The 17952-nt window shown below is 45.5% G+C and overlaps 1 protein-coding gene across 2 annotated transcripts in view; it reads right to left on the reverse strand.

The window, feature by feature from the left end:
• Positions 1–17952, reverse strand: part of LOC147683691 (phospholipid scramblase 1-like) — a 246055-nt gene that overhangs the window by 100218 nt on the left and 127885 nt on the right. For both annotated transcript variants that reach the window (XM_086944072.1, XM_086944073.1), the window contains exon 5: positions 11940–12079. In XM_086944072.1, coding sequence (XP_086800198.1) covers positions 11940–12079 — 140 coding nt within the window. The remainder of the gene's footprint in view (positions 1–11939; positions 12080–17952) is intronic.

Genomic DNA, 17952 nt, shown 5'->3' on the forward strand with positions numbered 1-17952 from the left:
CAAGGGCAGGGTGCATTGTAAGTATAAGGTAGGACATGCCCTGGTGTGTGTAGCATGTCCTAATAGTGAATTACAGCCATTTTTGTTTTTCACTATTGCAAGGCTACCTGTTCTCCATAGGCCCGGATGGGCAGTTAGGATTATAAAATTTGCTAATCTAACTGGCTCAGGGAACATGGTAGAAATTCAAATTCAGTATGCCTGAACTCAGAATGATAAAATACATATTTTAGCAAAGTTGGTTTTAACATTGTGTTTGAAAATACCACTTTTAGAAAGCAGGTATTTTCTTGTCTAACTATCCAAGCCTGCCTCTGCTAGGTTGTGTATTCCTGGTCTGTAGTTTGAGTGACAGGGCTGGGGGATTCCAGGAGACAGGCTGAGTCAGCCCAGTGTCGAATAGAGAGATCTGCATCTAAATGGGAGGGAGGAGTTGAACCTGGGACCTGAATAATGCTGGGCCTTCCCTCCAAAATGGTTGCTCCACCTCCTGTGGCGTGTCTGATATCTCTGTCCTGCACTGTGAATGGAGAGAAGGACTCATGTCAGCATAGTGCTCCAGGGCTGTGCCTTCCCTCCACAATACTGGCTCCACCTCCTGTGAGATGTCTGATGTTTCTGCCCTGTGAAAGGGCAGAAGGAGTCCTGTAAACAGAGTTCTCAAGAACTGGTTTGGACTAGGCAGAGGCCTCTATGCCTCCAGAGAACAAATTATTTTGGGGTATAAATATTGGGACCCAGACCCAAGAACTTGAGATCACTTCTGGGAACAAGGCAAACCTTTTGCCAAGGAGAAGAACCAAGGAAGCTGCAGGAGTTTGGACTGCGCTTCTGCCAGTGTGCCATTTGCTGGGTTGGCCTGCAGTGGTTTTTCATTGCCAAGGAAAGGAGAAGGAACTTTCAAAGAACTTCCATCATGTTGCAGAATATTGCTCCAAGGTCTTGAACTTGTGCATGCCTCCTGCTAAAGTCTCAGGGACAAAAGACTTTACCTCCAGCTCCCCTCAGAGTTTCCTTGCTGGGAGTTCGGTCTACAAAAGCCTGCGTGTCGCTGGGAACTGGAAGCGTGACTCATCAAGAGAAGCGTGTCGCAGCTGCCGCTGTTGCCATTGCATCGCCTGAGTAGCGTGTCACTGCCGCCGAGGTTGTCGCCGCATCGCCAAAACGGCGTGACTTAATCGAAGCGGTTACCCGTCTCATCGCCGGAGAAGCGGGCCATAGGGCCTGTCGCGGCACCAAAGCTACAGAGTTTGCCGCACAGCTACCTGGCATGCACGCATCTTCACGTATTCGCATCAAGGGTGCCATCCTCTCGCATCGCACCCGGAGGGTCGATCGCATCGAGGGGCCATCTTGCGCATCGCAACCAGGCCGCAGGACGAGAATCTATGCATCACCTCCGCTCCGGTAAGGATAAAGACGCATCCCCTACTCTGCGCAAGCATTGAGGTGCGATGCATCATCTCCCCCGAAGCACGGAACCGACGCATCTCCCACTCTGTGAGACTTTTGTTTATTTTGCATGATGCATCCAGGTACTTTTGTGAGAACTGTGTCGCATTCATCACCAACTTGAACTAAGTAACGTTTACCAACTTTAAGTACAGTATTGTGGATTTGTCGTTTGTGGTCTTGTGTGAAGTCTATATAAATAATACTTATTTTTATAAAACCTGTGTGGTGTCCATCTGTAGTGTTTTTGCTGTATTACTGTGTATATTCACAAATGCTTAACACACTGCCTCTGAGATGAACAAGTTACTTACTTTCGGTAACGCTTTTTCTGGTAGATACAATATCTGCCTGTGGATTCCTCTCCTTGTGAATATCCCCTTGCGTCAGCAACATTCGGAAATTCTTTTTGTAGCTTCACGCCGACGTGGACGTCACAGAGACACGGCTCCGCTCGAGACTCCGCTGACGTCACCGACGCCTATAACAGGCCCACGCCGGCGTGATGACATCAGTTCCGCCCTTTTTTCCGTGCCTTCGAGGCACACGGACGGACCGATGACAGTAGATATATACACAATATACATAGTATAGAAATCAAGGTAACACACAGTGTGAAGTAAATGCAATAAAACATTTAACAATAAAATAATTCATTAAAGATACTCTGGCAAAGAAGAGTGGACAACGGGGAGGCGGGTGGGTCAGTGAGGAATCCACAGGCAGATATTGTATCTACCAGAAAAAGCGTTACCGAAGGTAAGTAACTTGTTCTTCTGATAGATACATCTGCCAAGTGGATCCCTCACCTTGTGAATAGAGTCCCACAGCAGTCCCCACTCCCGGAGGAGGGTGTCCACTCTTCGAGACCAGGAAATCCTGAAGGACAGAGCGCGCAAAATGACCGTCCGTCCTCACTTCGGAATCCAAGCAGTAGTGCTTCGCGAAAGTGTGGAGGGAAGACCAAGTTGCCGCCCTACAAATATCCTCTACAGGCACACCTCTAGCCAATGCAGAGGTCGAAGACTTAGCTCTAGTGAAATGAGCCCTTATGCCCTCTGGTGGTTCCTTACCGGCCAAAGAGTAGCAGATCTTAATGCAGAGGACGATCCATCTCGACAAAGTCCTCTTATGGACCTCTCTTCCTTTCTTGCAGCCAGCAAAGCCAATAAAGAGCTGGTCATCCATGCGACAGTCATTAGTCCTGTCCAAGTAAAAAGACACCGCCCTCTTGGGGTGAAGACGGTGTAATCTCTCCTCCTCCTTGGAAGGGTGAGGGGGAGGATAGAAGGTAGGGAGGGTAATGGATTGACCAAGGTGGAAAGGAGTCACCACCTTTGGCAGAAAAGCAGCCCTGGTCCTAAGAACCATTCGATCAGCATGAATGGACAGGAATGAGGGCTTGGAACTAAGAGCTTGAAGCTCACTTACCCTCCTTGCCGAGGTTATTGCAACGAGGAAAAATGTTTTTAAAGTCAGGAGCCTCATAGGACATTTGTGAAGAGGCTCAAAAGGAGCACCCATCAAAAATGTCAGAACTAGATTCAAATCCCACTGAGGCACAATAAAAGGGATAGGAGGGAACTTAATAGTGAGGCCCTTCAAAAACCTCAAAACTATAGGAGATTTAAACAGAGAAGGCTGGTCAGGCAAACAGATAAACGCCAACAGCGCTGACAGATAACCCTTCACCGTGGCAACAGCAAGCCCCTGCTGTGCCAGAGAAAGGGCAAACTGGAGAACATCAGATAAATGGGCCCTCAAAGGGTCTATGGACTTCTCCCTGCACCAAACAACAAACTTAGACCACCTATAAGAATAGATGGACTTAGTGGAGTCACGCCTGGCTGACAAAATGACATCCACCACATCGTGAGGGAGAGAAAAAGAAATCAGGTTGCCCCGTTCAATCTCCAGGCATGAAGGTGTAAGGTCTGGAGGTGGGGGTGTGGAACCTGCCCCTCCATCTGAGAGAGGAGATCTGCCCTGAGAGGGAGATGGAGCGGCGGGTGAGAGGAGAGGTGGAGAAGGTCTGAGTACCACACCCTTCTTGGCCAATCCGGGGCAATCAATATAACTCGGGCCCGGTCTTGGTGAATTTTCCTCAGAACCCGAGGAATCAAGGGTATGGGAGGAAACGCGTAAAGGAGTTGCGAGCTCCAACTCAACTGAAACGCATCCCCCAAGGCTCCCTGCATTGGAAACTGGAGGCTGCAGAATGACATGCAGTGAGCATTCTCGTGAGTGGCGAACAGGTCCACCCGAGGAGTCCCCCACATCCGAAAGATGTCGAGAACTACCTCTGGATGGAGCCTCCACTCGTGATCGGCAGAGAACTGCCGACTGAGACTGTCTGCACAAACGTTCTGAACTCCGGCCAGATGATTTGCCATCAGACAAATCTGATGGTCCTGAACCCAGGACCAGAGACGCAGAGCCTCTCTGCAGAGACACTGCGACCCTACTCCTCCCAGTTTGTTGATGTACCACATCGCGGTCGTGTTGTCCGTCAGGACTTGAACTGACCGCCCGCGAAGGGAAGGGAGGAAGGCCTTGAGCGCCAGACGTATTGCCCGCAATTCCAGAAGGTTGATGTGAAGCAACCTTTCCTCTGGAGACCAAAGACCTTTGACCTCCAGGTCCCCCAGATGAGCACCCCACCCGAGGGTGGTCGCATCCGTTATCACTGTGGCCACCGATGGAGGAATCTGAAAAGGCTTCCCTTGAGACAGATTGCCTTCCAAAGTCCACCAAGACAGATCCGCTGCAGTTTCTCCGGAGATCTTCACTGACTCCCTGAGATCTCCGTTGTGCTGATACCACTGCCTGCGGAGGCACCACTGGAGCGCCCTCATGTGCCAGCGTGCATGGTTGACCAACAGGATGCGTGAAGCCATCAGACCGAGCAGGCGAAGGACCTTCAGGACTGGAACAACTGCTCCATTGTAAAACAAAGGAATCATCTCCTGTATGTCGCGAATCCTTTGAGGGGGAGGGAATGCACGACAAACAGTGTCCAGTGCCGCACCTATGAACAGGTTGCGCTGGGAGGGCACCAGGTGAGACTTGGGCACATTTATCGAAAAACCCAACCTGTGCAACAACTGAGTTGTCTCTTGCAGATGATGGAGCACCTTCTCCGGCGACTCCGCTTTGATCAGCCAGTCGTCTAGATACGGAAACACATGTATCCCCGTTCTCCTGAGATGAGCTGCCACCACCTTGGTGAAGACTCGAGGCGCAGTAGTAAGTCCAAACGGAAGGACCACAAACTGGTAGTGTTGTGACCCAACCGTAAAACGGAGATACTTTCTGTGCGACTTCAGGATGGGAATATGAAAATACGCATCCTGCAAGTCGATCGACACCATCCAGTCTTCTTCCAGCAGCGCTTGAAGAACCTGAGCACGAGTGAGCATCTTGAACTTTTCCTGCTTCAGGTAAAGGTTCAAGATCCTGAGATCCAGGATTGACCGAAGCCTGCCATCTTTCTTGGGGATCAGGAAATACCGGGAGTAGCACCCCTGACCCCTTTCCTGCTCTGGAACCACCTCTATCGCACCTTTTTTGAAAAGAGCCAGGACTTCTTCCTGCAGGCGAAGCAGGTGGTCCTCCTAACAATAACCCTGGCAAGGAGGGTAATTGGGAGGAAATTCCTGGAAAGGAAGTGCATACCCATTCTCTACAAGATTGAGAACCCAAAAGATCCGATGTTATTAATTCCCAATCTTGTAGAAAATGAGTAAGCCGACCCCCCCACTGGGCCCACATGATCCGGAATGGCGGATCTAGGGCTGCTTTGCTGCGTTGGCCAGGGGTTGGGAAGGAGAGGAGGAGGAGGAGGAGGATTGACAACCTCTAGGGCGGGATCTTTGCCTGCCCCTGTACGACTTGTACAGCGTATTCTGTTGCTGCGGAGGCTGCTGCTGGGATGGTCTGTAAGAGCGAAAGGAAGATCTTCCGAACCCCTGAAGCGTCTACCAGTAGTACCTCTGGACTGAAGACCCAAAGATTTTGCAGTGGCCCTACTATCCTTAAAACGTTCCAAGGCAGCATCAGCCTTCTTGCCAAACAATCCTGAGCCATCAAAAGGCAAGTCCAACAAAGCAGACTGGACGTCCGCAGAGAACTCCGATGACTTAAGCCAGGCAGCCCTCCTGGTGGCCACGGAGGAGCCCATGACCCTTGCCACCGAATCAGCAGTGTCCAGGCCACTCTGAATCACCTGTCTCGCAGCTGCTTGAGTGACTGAAATCACTTCCTGAAAATCCTTCCTGTCATCCACAGGAATTTTCGGAATTAGCTGCTTGACAGAATCCATCAAGGCATGGATATACCTCCCCATCAGGCACGTTGCGTTGGTTGACTTTAACGCCATACTGGCTGAAGAGAAGACCTTCCTGGCACTCTGATCTTGCTTTCGGGATTCTTTATCCCCAGGAACCTGTGGGAAAGCACCAGCAGATTTCTTTGAGCAAGCAGCCTGCACCACCAAACTCTCAGGCAAGGGATGAATTGATAAAAAACGCAGGGTCCTCAGGTGCCACTCTGTATCTCCTCGCAACTGTTCTTGAAACTGCAGGAGCAGATAAAGGCTTCTTCCAAACCTCATAGATGGGCTCAGTTAAGGCCTCGTTGAAGGGTAATACAGGCTCAATTACTGACTAGGGAGAATGAAGAACCTCAGTTAAAATATTAGGTTTATAGTCAGCAGTAGGCAGAGTAATATTCAATAGACTCGCTGCTTTTTTTATAACAGTGTGATAAGGCACCACATCCTTTGATGGTATATTTCACACTGATGCCAACTCACACTCAGGCGACAGTTCAAGCCCACTGGCCTCACACAAATCTTCAAATGGATCCTCAGAATCCTGTAACTCCCCTTCTTCAGTATCCGAATATTGATACCTTTCCTCTTCCAGAAGTCTCTGAGCCTTTCTCTGAGACCTTTCCTTCACAGCAGAAGCCAACGGGTTCGGAATCGACTCCGACGGGGTCGGAGCTGGCGTCGAACCCGAAGTCGGACGAGGCTTCTCAGCACGAGGTCGGACAGAATCCTGCCTCGGAGTCGTAGGCATCGGCGTCGATGTGACTGGCGTCGACGGAGTCTGCGTCGAGCGCTTCGGCGTCGACGACACCGGTGGTGTCGGAAAATGCCAATGCGGTGGTATAGCTGGCATAAAAGGCATGAAGGGCGCAGGGGCGTAAGCCTGGGAAACACCCAAGTTCAATGCCATAGGACCCGTGGGACCAACAGGTGCACCAGACGGGAACATTGCCCTAGAATAGACACCAAACATGGTGTTCAAGAACTGAGATGGACCCTGACCTGGAGCTGGAAACTCAGGATATGGATCTCTGGGTCGTTCCTGAGGAGGCAGAGTCGAATCGACGTCGACCTCTTCACCGAGTCCAGGAACCGGGGGTCGACGAACCCGCAGGCACCGGAACCTCGACTTCACCAGCCCCCTGCTCCTCACCTTCATCTTCCTGACCAGAAGGATTGGATGGAACTGGAGAATGGACCTTCTTCTGAGATTCGGGTGAACCTGGATATGAAGCCTCACCAACAGAGTTATGTTCTGACTCCGAAACCACCACTTCCTTACTCAAAAGCTTGACCTGGGACTTCGGTCTAGAACTAGAGTCTTTTCCGGAGTGATGACATGACTCATGCTCCTCTTCTTGTGCTTCTTCCTCGAAGACGACTCAGAGCGTGACCTCGATCGAGACCTCGACCTACGAGTTCGAGACTTCGAAGACTTCTTATCTTTCTTATTTTTAAGCTTAGCCACAAGGAGCTTCGCCTCTCTTTCTCTTAGCGCCTTCGAAGTCATCTTCTTGCAGCAAGGACAGTCCTCGACGTGATGGTCGGAACTTAAACACCAAACACAGCAATCATGAGGATCGGTGATAGACATAGTCTTGCCACATTTGCCGCAAGCCTTAAAATCAGTCTTCTTCGACGACATCTCGAAGAATATAAAGTTCAACAGAATAACAGGATAATAGTAACAAAGTTACTGTAAAGCTACAGTACGATACCTGAAAACCGTTAGCGTCGACGACGCGGAAAAAAGGGAACTGATGTCATCACGCCGGCGTGGGCCTGTTATAGGCGTCGGTGACGTCAGCGGAGTCACGAGCGGAGCCGTGTCTGACGTCCGCGACCACGTCGGCGTGAAGCTACAAAAAGAATTTCCGAATGTTGCTGACGCAAGGGGATATTCACAAGGTGAGGAATCCACACGGCAGATCTATCAGAAAAGTCTGTCTGCTCGTGCCAAGCTACCAAGGGGGTGAGTAGGGGTTATCTAGGAGTGTAATCCCCTTGTCCTGACTTATAAGCAAGGGTCCATATTTGATCAAAGGTGTATACCATTGCCAACTAGAGACCCCCAGTTCTAACAATAACCTCAATTGCTTTTTTTCCAATCTGAAGAGGGACAAGGATCAGTTTGAGAACCTGATTTACAAAGCATTTTGGAACCTCAGATTGCTCCAATGTAATAGGCCTAAACTGGGAGGAAGAACTCTGGGAAGACTGAGTGTCTGAAAACAAGTTTTTTTTTCAGCTGGTTTCCCTAGGCGCAAGACCAGCCTGGATGGCTTTACTTTTTTGCTCTAAGAAATACACCAGCTTATTACCAACGTCTTGAACAGACAATAACTCTAAAATGTCTTATTCTCTTTAGGCCTAAGAAAGGCTTTGAATATTTGAAAATCAACCAATGATCATGCTTAGATTATTCAATCTCAGCAGAATACATTTCATTGCATTTTTAATAGATTTATGGTCTTTTTTTCTAGCTAGTTTATAGATGTTCTTATCCTCTTGAGTACACTTGGATCTCCAAGCCCGCTCTAACTGTCAACAAGCTAGCCGTTTCTGGACCAAAAAATGAAAAAAACAAGGAGCTGATATAGTCAGGCTGTTGATGGCCAGAGCTCTCAATTAGTAAATCATGTAGGAAATCACTGATCCAACAATTAAAATTCTGTAAACCATGGCCTAATCTCCACATTTTGAGGGGAGAGGCAGAAAGGCACCAAGTGAAAAGTATGGCTTGTATTTTGCCCCAGCGGCAGTGGCTGTTCTCAGCTCTTTTTTTGGCCGTATTCTTAGACTGTGCAAACTTACTGCAAATGCTAGAGGAATAAACATAGGTTAGACCAGTTTGAGCTTCAGGTTGTTGAACTTTCATAAGCTGAAAGTTGGAAAAAACTAGGTCCAACATATGTCCCACTTGATGTATGGGGCTAGTTGTCAATTATGAGTGTATTGAAGGCAGTCAAATGGTCAATCAGATTCCTAGCCAAGGGATTGTTAGCGTAGTCAAAATGACAAAATCACCGAAGATAGTAAAATTTGTGTTTAGCCAATACTGCAGGAAAGCCCCTGGAAAGGAATTAAAAATGAGGTGGTGGGTGCCGGGGAGAGCGATTTACTAAAAGCAAGCAAATTAACCATGCTTAGAGATCTTAAAACCGAAAACGAAGCTTACTGCCTCATCCAATTTGCCTACCTGAAACACCAAGCAATGCAAAGAGCTTCAGTAGATAATAGATAAACCTCCACCTCAGATTTTTTTTTGCCTGTTGAGATGGTGTATAGCCTAATCGGCTGGGTTAGCCATCACAATGACAGGAGTAGATGATGGATTTAACCAGGTTTCCGTCATAAACAAGTGAAGACTTTTAATGGTTAACAAGGAAGATACTACAAAGCGTGTGTTGATAACGAACCAACATGTGTAAGTCCAAATAGTAGCTCAGCTTTGCACTCCAAGGCAAAACCACTTTTTGAGGGATGGTAGCAGCCAGGGGCATAGCGTTAGTTACATCACTGAAACTAAGGTTACAACAAATACAGGATAAAGTTCCAGTCGCTTTCACTGCTACACGTTTAAGCTTACAAACTGAGCCCATACACAGTTCCTGAAGTTCATCTGGAGAATAAGTAAAAGAGCCAGATTGAGCTTGGTCCAGCCTGACTGCATGGTTGACACTTGGCACGGATGGGCGCAGATGGGCTTGCCATTGGTGTGCCTTAGACGGGCCAACGGGCTGCTCTGATTAAGAGCATTTCATTCTCTCATGGTTGCCGCCTCTGCCGGAAAACAACTAGACCAGGGCCGTAGTGGGCACCTGGCAATCCCCCGGTGCACCGCAAGGGTTGGGGTCCGGGCCCCTGGGGGCCTTTTTTGTTACAGGGCCGATTTTGCAGCTATGCTGCAAAAAACCGCCCTGTAAGAAAAACGTCTGAAAACCGAGCTCGGCGGTACCCACAACACCCCGGGGTAGGGGGCCGGCCAAGCACTTTGCCAGAGCCGGTTTTTAGTTCCCAGTCCGGCCCTGAACTAGACCATTGACTGTATTAAAATGGGGGAGTAAGCGGGCAGAAATGGCTCCATAACAGAAGACTCAGATTCCTCAAACCAATACGATAAGTGAGAAAAGGTAAGTAATAAAACTAACAGCACACAATAATTCAGTACAATGGTAAAAAAACTTAAAAAGCACAAAACCAGCTTCACTAGTGGGACAGGTGCCTCTTAAAATAGAAAGTCAGTGGCCATGTGATCTTCAGAAAGTTATTGCCAAAATTGTGGCTTTTTATGTGGCTGGAGCGGAAAGATAGGACCTGCCTCTGACGTGGCACTTTGACTAGATGGAAAAACAGGTTAAAAGAATCCTCCAGGCAACTGAGTCTGAAGCAAAATGGAAAGCTTGCCTTTAGTCTCTGGAAGACCTTGGCTGACTGGAAGGCTATGCTGTTTGGATGAAATCACAGAGTTGCTATAACAGGCCTTGCCTTTTAATGATGGAGCATCTTTTTCGTGGCATTTGTGTTTAGGCTGCAGCCAGCTGTGCCGCTATTTACACGGCTTCAACCATAAAGCAGTAATAAGTATATAACATGAAATGTGAGGAATAATAAAACGGAGAAAATGCAGTGCAGATGAGGAAGATGAGAAGTAGAGGCCAAGCATTAAACACTTACAGAAAAAGAAGCCAGATTAAGTCCACAATGATAGGCAACGACAAGGGATCACAGGCAAGAGAAGGCAATACATCAATGTATTGTGTGCCAGTTGCTTTCAGATTTAACGAAGCACTTCAAAAAGGAACCTCAAGTTTCACTACGAAATTGCTGTGTAATTAACAGCTGGGAATAGCGGAGTCCATTCAAAGAAAGCACATCTCTTCACAGATCAGAGTCCTGAAGGACCAGGTTTAAGGAAAGTTCTGCAATATGTTAGGAAAGCACTACTGGAATTGAAAACAGAAGTATCGGGTAATTTTTTATGCCACATTCAATTCAATTTTTAAGCACAAAAGATCATGCATGCAGCTTAAGCATTTTTTTGATGTAACAATACTGTAGACGCTACATTAAGCAAGGTTTAGGAATCATATGTACATACTGACAATTTCTGATAATTAATTATCCTTTTCCATCCCTTCACCAAGGAAGGCATCCTTTAAATCTTTAGAAATTGAATATAATATTGCCATCTCGGTTGTCTGAGAAAGATTAATTATATAATAAAATCACAATGTGTACTTGGAAAGCATTCTTTGGTGAATTGAAAATTGATACTTGTATAGCGCACTACTCATCCGCAAGGGTCTCAAGGCGCTTGTACGAATACCGCTGTGGAACCCGTCCTGGCTTTCCCTGTGAAGCGTCCACTCCTGGGCGCCCCCAGGGTGAAGGCCAGGCATTCTTAGCGTTGTGGGGGCCGTTGTGGACATTAAGCAAGCTATTGCCCAGAGTTGCAGAGTGGGACTGCATGATTGGAATAGGCACCGAGGCGAGAATTATCAGGTCCGTGGAATTTTGAGCCCAAGACCCGCCGAGGCGGGGAATTGAACCCTGGTCCCGGGCTAGACCTCTGCATCAGGGTCTGCCACTCTAACCATTGAGCCACACTTCTCCACTTATTTATCAGTTAACTTTTCATTAGAAATATACAAATTGCAAACGAAAGTCATTTAAATTTCAGCAGAAAGTATAATGAAAAAGGAATCCAAACCATTAATTACTCTATAACAATTTTGGATATGGAGTCTTGCTGGCAATAAGACCGTACTTCAAAAAAGTTGTTCGAAAGATCTGAAATGTCTCCAATGACAGGTTCCTACAAAATGGCAATAGCTGGGACAACACGAACCATATCCATTTTCCTCTTGAGTGGGACCAAAGGGTACCGCCAATGGTCTTTTGTTCAAGGGAAATCTATCGGGCTGGAAAGAACTTCTTTTGGCTGGAATCATTGGTGCACAACATGGGTATGTTTGGGACCACTCCGGACAATAAAACTGAGAATCAAAAAAGGGTGCTCAAGGCGAAAACATTCATTTAGTACCCCTTAAAAAGTGGCCCCTATTGCGGCAAAGACTAAGCTGGTGAAAAGGAAGCCCCGTTTCACTCGTGGACCCTGGATTATAAACAGGCTTTTCTGAAAAATAAATAATACCTGGCTCAAGTATTCCAATCCAGGTGGGCAATTCGGAGGTGCTACCGGAATTGGCATCCACATAGGCACACCAGGCTGATTTGCGACAGGGGGAACCCCTGGATGACCTTGGAAGCCATAGCCAGGCTGGCCTGGAGGAGCTAAAATAAATTAAACAAGACAATATGAGAATCATTCTTATGCTCACAATTTGTCACTAAGTTTCAAAATCCCACAGAGCACTGATAGTTTGATGAAAAAGGAAAATGAACTTTATAAAAAAAAAAAAAATCTTTGAATACTCATTCTCCTGCATCAGATTACATTCAAAATATCCTGGACATGTTATAAATACAGTATATTCTAACACATTTCAACCCACTCTCCTGGTTTCACTATAGACAAGGTCTTGAGCAGAGCACTGCAAACTCAAATGTAACATTTAGTTCCAGTCTTTTAGCTCCGAATAATTTATGTGCAACTCTACAAAGATTGTTAGTAACTGGTATTTCACCAAAAGATCAAATGTGCTTCTGGGGCACAGGTTCCATTTTCCAAAATACATTTCAGGGACGTGACACATCAGGAAATCTTAAACACCCACTATTTGAGAAATTGAGCATGATCTCAAATATTAAAATAAAAAAGTGTACTGTGGTGTTTAGGTTTTCGTGAAGAAATCTTTACATGTACTCAAACTAGTTTTGCTTAAAAAAAGACTAATAACATTCATAAAGAACTCCTCCTCTTCAGTTCGAACCTGGAGGCATGGCACATGACCTGCCGCTTGGCGACCTATTGTATCATAAAAACTCTATAAGCTGGCTTTTAGCCCGGCTTTCTAATTCGGCAGGGTGTGTGAGGTGTCACTTCCTTTTCCGATGGATTTATTTTATTCAGTGTCCCTTCACCGCTCGAGCTGATTGAGGTCCTATTTCTTCTTTTTGGGAATTTTTATATAGCACAAACTCAACCCAACGGTTTTGAAGTGCTTTGTATGGGCACCAGTTTCATTATACATATTTCACGTTCTTTTTGTATTTGACATGAGGAAATATACACAGCTCACTGTCAAATGGGTGTTTTTGTTCTGTTTTCGTTTGTGTCCAATCAAAAATGCTACATCTAAATCCATTAATTATTATAAGGTGATCAACACTCGTATGCAGCAGACACTAAACATGATAAAAATCGGTTATTTTTGAGGCTTGATGTAGAATTGGGGCAACCTTGGATCCAATGCATGCATGGACTTTTATGGCCAGCATTTCCTCCGGATAGTGGAGTCAGTCGTTATGTTAAAAAAAAAAAAAAAACATTGAAGGTTGGAATTTATTAAAGCCCTAGGTAAAAAGTGTTTCTTGCCATTTAAGCTTCCTTATTTGTAACTCTCATTTGCTTAGCAGTTTAAGAGAAAGCTCGCAATTTAGCCAGAAGCACTGTACAAAAACTGCATTTGCCACCCTTTTAGTAAATGGGCACATTTTTCCAAACAAAGCTTAAGAGTGAGGGTCTCATAGTGCAAAGGAAGCACAGGTGGTGCCATAAACCTCCTATTTACTGACGGTGATTACGTTTTGCATAAACCTCGGGAGACAGCTAAAATGAGATTAAAGAACATGGTCAAAGTTGTGGTACAATTAAGCTAAAAAGTATGGAAGAGTAATCTGGTAATACCCCTCTAAGATCTATTCAACCCCATTACCTGAGAATGAGAGAATATGGGACCCCGTCCTTGTCTCGAGTTGGACACCCTGCAAAGGGATATTTAGCCCACTGAGAGCTGGAGCGCCAGCATGCTGGATCCTCAGTGTCACTTTTCAGTGTGTCAGCCTGTAAGTCTCGGTCTCCTCTGTCCTTCTAAGCAAGATGTGATGTATATATACCCATAGGTCTCCCTAGGGTTCTTACCTTGCTGTGTTACTGTGTCGGCCTAAAGGAGGACGTTGGGTCTGAACTTTATACAGAGATATTATACAGGAGATGTTAGTCCTGCTGTGATTCTAAGATGCCTCATGCATAATTTATGAGATTCGAACTACGGGGAAACCCACGTTCTGAATCCAGTGTTGTATCTAGGTAAAAGGTCAGTCCCTAAGAACCTTTTAGGTATGTAATGTAGGGAGGAATATAGGTGAAAGGATGCAATGTTACCTCGGCCTATATAGGGTACCTATATGGAACCATACAGGACCAGCCGGTAAATATTCATCAAATTGTGTCCACACACGAACACGCATTCTGCAGCAGATCATTCTTCTGAATTCTTTATTTAAGAAAACCGGCATTTGTATCCAGATTACTAAAATGCCCAACGCATTTCGGAAACTACAGGTCACAGCCTGCACCAATGCTTGAACTTACCTGAGAGGCCCACCGGAGGGCAATAAATTCAATTAACACATTCAATTAACACACAAGTGTCCTTTCGATCTGCAAAGTGCATCAACAGCCTGTGAACAAGAAGCAAGGCAGCTCCGAAACGAGTCAGACATTTTAGTAATCTGGATGTTAAGAAGATAAGGTGTCTATCCATGGATCTTATGTGGGGGCGGGGGGGGTAAAGAGTTCCATAGTTTGGCTGCTTGGACATAGGAAGATGTGCCACTAATGGTTTTTTTCGTGTATCTTGGGAGTTTGAGGATATGTGTCACTCTACAACGGAAGTTCCTTTGTTGAATTTGTTTGGCGATTTTGTTCCTGATGTAGAGCGGTCCTCTTCTATGTATCACTTTGTGGGCGATACAGAGCAGCTTGAATAGGAATCTTATGGCAACCGGTAACCAATGCAGGGCTTTCAAGGCAGGGGAGATGGTCTTGAGGCTTTATATGTAAGAGTAGTTTGGCATCCGAGTTCGGAATCCGTTGTAGTCTTTTCATGGTCGTTAAGGGTGATCCGTGGTAGAGGCAATTGGAGTATTTGAGTTTGGACAGAACAAGGGAGATGGTAGCCTGGACCTTGTGTGGATATCCCAAATGGGGGAAAATTTGTTGCTAAGTTTTTATAGTAACAAAGCTTGATCTTGCTGGTTTGTCCACTTGGACATTCATTGATTGCTTGGAGTCCATGGTCCTGCTGAGGTTTCCTACATCCTTTGATACTTTAGGCGTCTTTGCCAGATCAGGCCAGGCGGAGAGCAGGTCATAATGTTTCCAGATGCCACACATGAGTATTTACATTTTGGAAGCATTCAATTTGAGATGGCTCCATGTCATTCACTGATCCACGGCTCTGAGAGAACTGAAAATTGACCAGCTTTCAATGTATTTGGGGCATTCCAGTTGAAGGACTATTTGTGGGTCATTTGCATAGCTATAGCACATGAGGTGAAATTGATTAATCAGTGCCAGTAAGGACTTCATGTAGATGTTGAAAAGCATTGGCGAGATGATAGAGCCTTGAGGGACTCCTGTTTTTGTGAAGGACCGTTTGGATGAAAAAGGTGGGGTAGGGATGGCATTGTTCCGTTACAAAGGTAGGATGCTATCCAGTCTAGATAAGTCCCCCCTATGCCGGCTTCATAGAGTCTTCGTATCAGAGTGTCATGGTTAACTGTGTCAAAGGCAGCCGAAAGGTCAAAGAGAAGTAGCGCTGCAACCCCGCTGCGGTCAAGTGTGTTCTTCATGGCATTCCAGATGGCAAGAAGCAGATTCTGTGCCTCTTCCTGGGTGGATTCCCGTTTGGAAGTCTGAATGTATGGCCTCATGTTCAATGAATTGTGACATCTGGGCAAACGCTGCTCTACCCATCAGTTTGCCCAGGAAGGGTCCATTTGTAATCGGTCTGTAGCGGTCAGGGTTCAGCGGGTCCAGGTTTGTTATCTTCAGTAATTGGTGTATGTATGACTTATTGAGTTCTTCTGAAAATATTCCGGTAGTTAAGGAGTTGTTGATGATTCTTCTTACTTGAATGGCAGCAGAGGTTGATAGAAGAATTGTCTTGAAGGTTTGCAGTGGGCAGGGGTCAGAATGGCTTCCGGCAGGCCTGCTTGCTTTGACCAGGTCCATAAACTCACTGTGTAAAATGTGTTAGAAGGAACGGAGAGGTTGAGTTAGAGTATTCCTGAATTGTTATTTTGTAAAAGGGTCAGAGCTGGTGCTTTGTGTTTGTTTTAAGTAAGAGTTCAATGTGTCTGCTTTGACGTGAAATGATTTTCCAGTTGGTCTCTGAAATCTTTGGAAATGGGATGAGTTCCTCCTAGGCAATTTTGTTTACGAAATTCATTGAGAAATTTATAGAATTCTTTATTTTCACATTTGGTATTTTGAATTCTGTATGAAAGTATCTTTTCTTCACTTGTTTGATAGCCGACATATAATCTGTTAATTTTTTGTAGGCAAAGTTTGTTTTGATTGGTGTTCATTTTGAGCCAGGCACTTTGCAGCTTTCAAATTTGTTGTTTTATCACTTATCCCTGTATTTATCCAAGGTATTTGTTTTGTTTGTGTGGTTTTTAGTGATCTCAGGATAGCAAAAGCTTCCAGTAGCTACTCAGTTTAACCGAATCATAGTTTCTAGATCTGTACTGGATGTTAGTTGGGTGTCTAAGTGTTCAAATAGAGTTTGTTCCACAGTCTATACGCGGGTGCACATAAGGTGGTATTTGGTGCGTCGCTTAGGGTTGTTTTATGTTGGAAAGCAAGCAAATGGTTGTCTGACCATGTGATCAGAGTTATGGTTCGAAAGGTAACTAGTTCTGTATTAGCACAAATGACATTTGGGATGTGTATAGCGACGTGTGGTTTTGTGGATGATCTGCCGGTCCAGTGCTTCTAGGCCAGCGAGGATAGTTTTTGGATAGGGCATATTGTGTCTGCCAAACCAAATGTGGAGGTCACCTAGAATGCATAGGTTGGATTGTGGTGTTATCCGGTTTGAAACTGTCTAGAAGTGCATCTGGGAATGTTGCATTGCTGGGTGAAGGTATGTAAAGGAGCAGGAAGTTACAGGAGGAAGACAGTGTAGGATTGTATCTGGTAAAAAAGGGCCTCACCATTTTTAAGGAGACTTTGTCAACTTGAATGATATGTAACGCTTGCCTGAACACAACAGCTAGGCCATGTCCTGTTTGCCTAATGATGTTGGGGGATCGTTTGATAGCCTAGAGGAACGGCTTCATGCAGGACTGTAGCCATTTGATCTCCCAAGCATGATTTAGTTATGAATAGTATGTCTGGCTTTGCGTCAGTAAGAAGGTAATAGATGTGATGTTTATTTTTAGAGAGCGATCAAGCATGTATTAGTAGACAGTTTAGGGAACTAATGCTGCTCTGTTCCCATCCTCACTTTTTCATCTTTGCCCCTTTCCTCCACTACCCCCAGCTTGCACATTTTAATTTTAGTTCTGCTGCACCAAAGTTGAATTTTTAGGTAGGTCTTGCCTACACAGTGCATGCTTTGTGATGAGACATTGTTCACAAACCAGTGGGCTTAAACCCAACCACAGCATACCATTGAATGTTTTCACTGTCCCTCATTTGCAAATTTTTGGTTGCTTAGCTCCCTTAGGCTTCCCTTCCTTTCTTGTAATAGGTCCTCCCTGGAGCATAGAAGTAAATGTTCTTCCTTATAAATGTTCTTCCTTGTAAATGTTCTTCCTTTTTACAATGCACTATTTATTGTATAAGCATTTTAGTACAATGCTTTGGCATGCAATGTGCTTTCCTATTTTACCACAGGCTTACAGCTTCCTATTTATGTTTATTTCAATCTTTTTTGACGCTTTAGTTACTTACAACCAAAAGGTTACTACTTCACTCTACACCACTCCATGCCCCTCCACCCTGCACCACTCCACTAACTTTTAGCCATGCTGAACAGCAGCAACATGTCTAAAGAACATTGGCAAAGCCAATAGCACTCACATAGGCACAAACTATTATCTTTTTCTGCGCTTGTTCAATTGAAGCAAATGTTTGCTTACAAGTCTTTGAACTCTCTTTGGACTAAAGAAAGTGTGGAAGGAGTTCTCTAGGATGTTTGAAAACAGGTGCTTTCGTTTTTTAATGGAATTTTTAAGCTAAACTTATACTT

This window comes from Lissotriton vulgaris, chromosome 11, assembly GCF_964263255.1.
Source record: "Lissotriton vulgaris chromosome 11, aLisVul1.2, whole genome shotgun sequence".
Lineage (NCBI taxonomy): Eukaryota > Metazoa > Chordata > Amphibia > Caudata > Salamandridae > Lissotriton > Lissotriton vulgaris.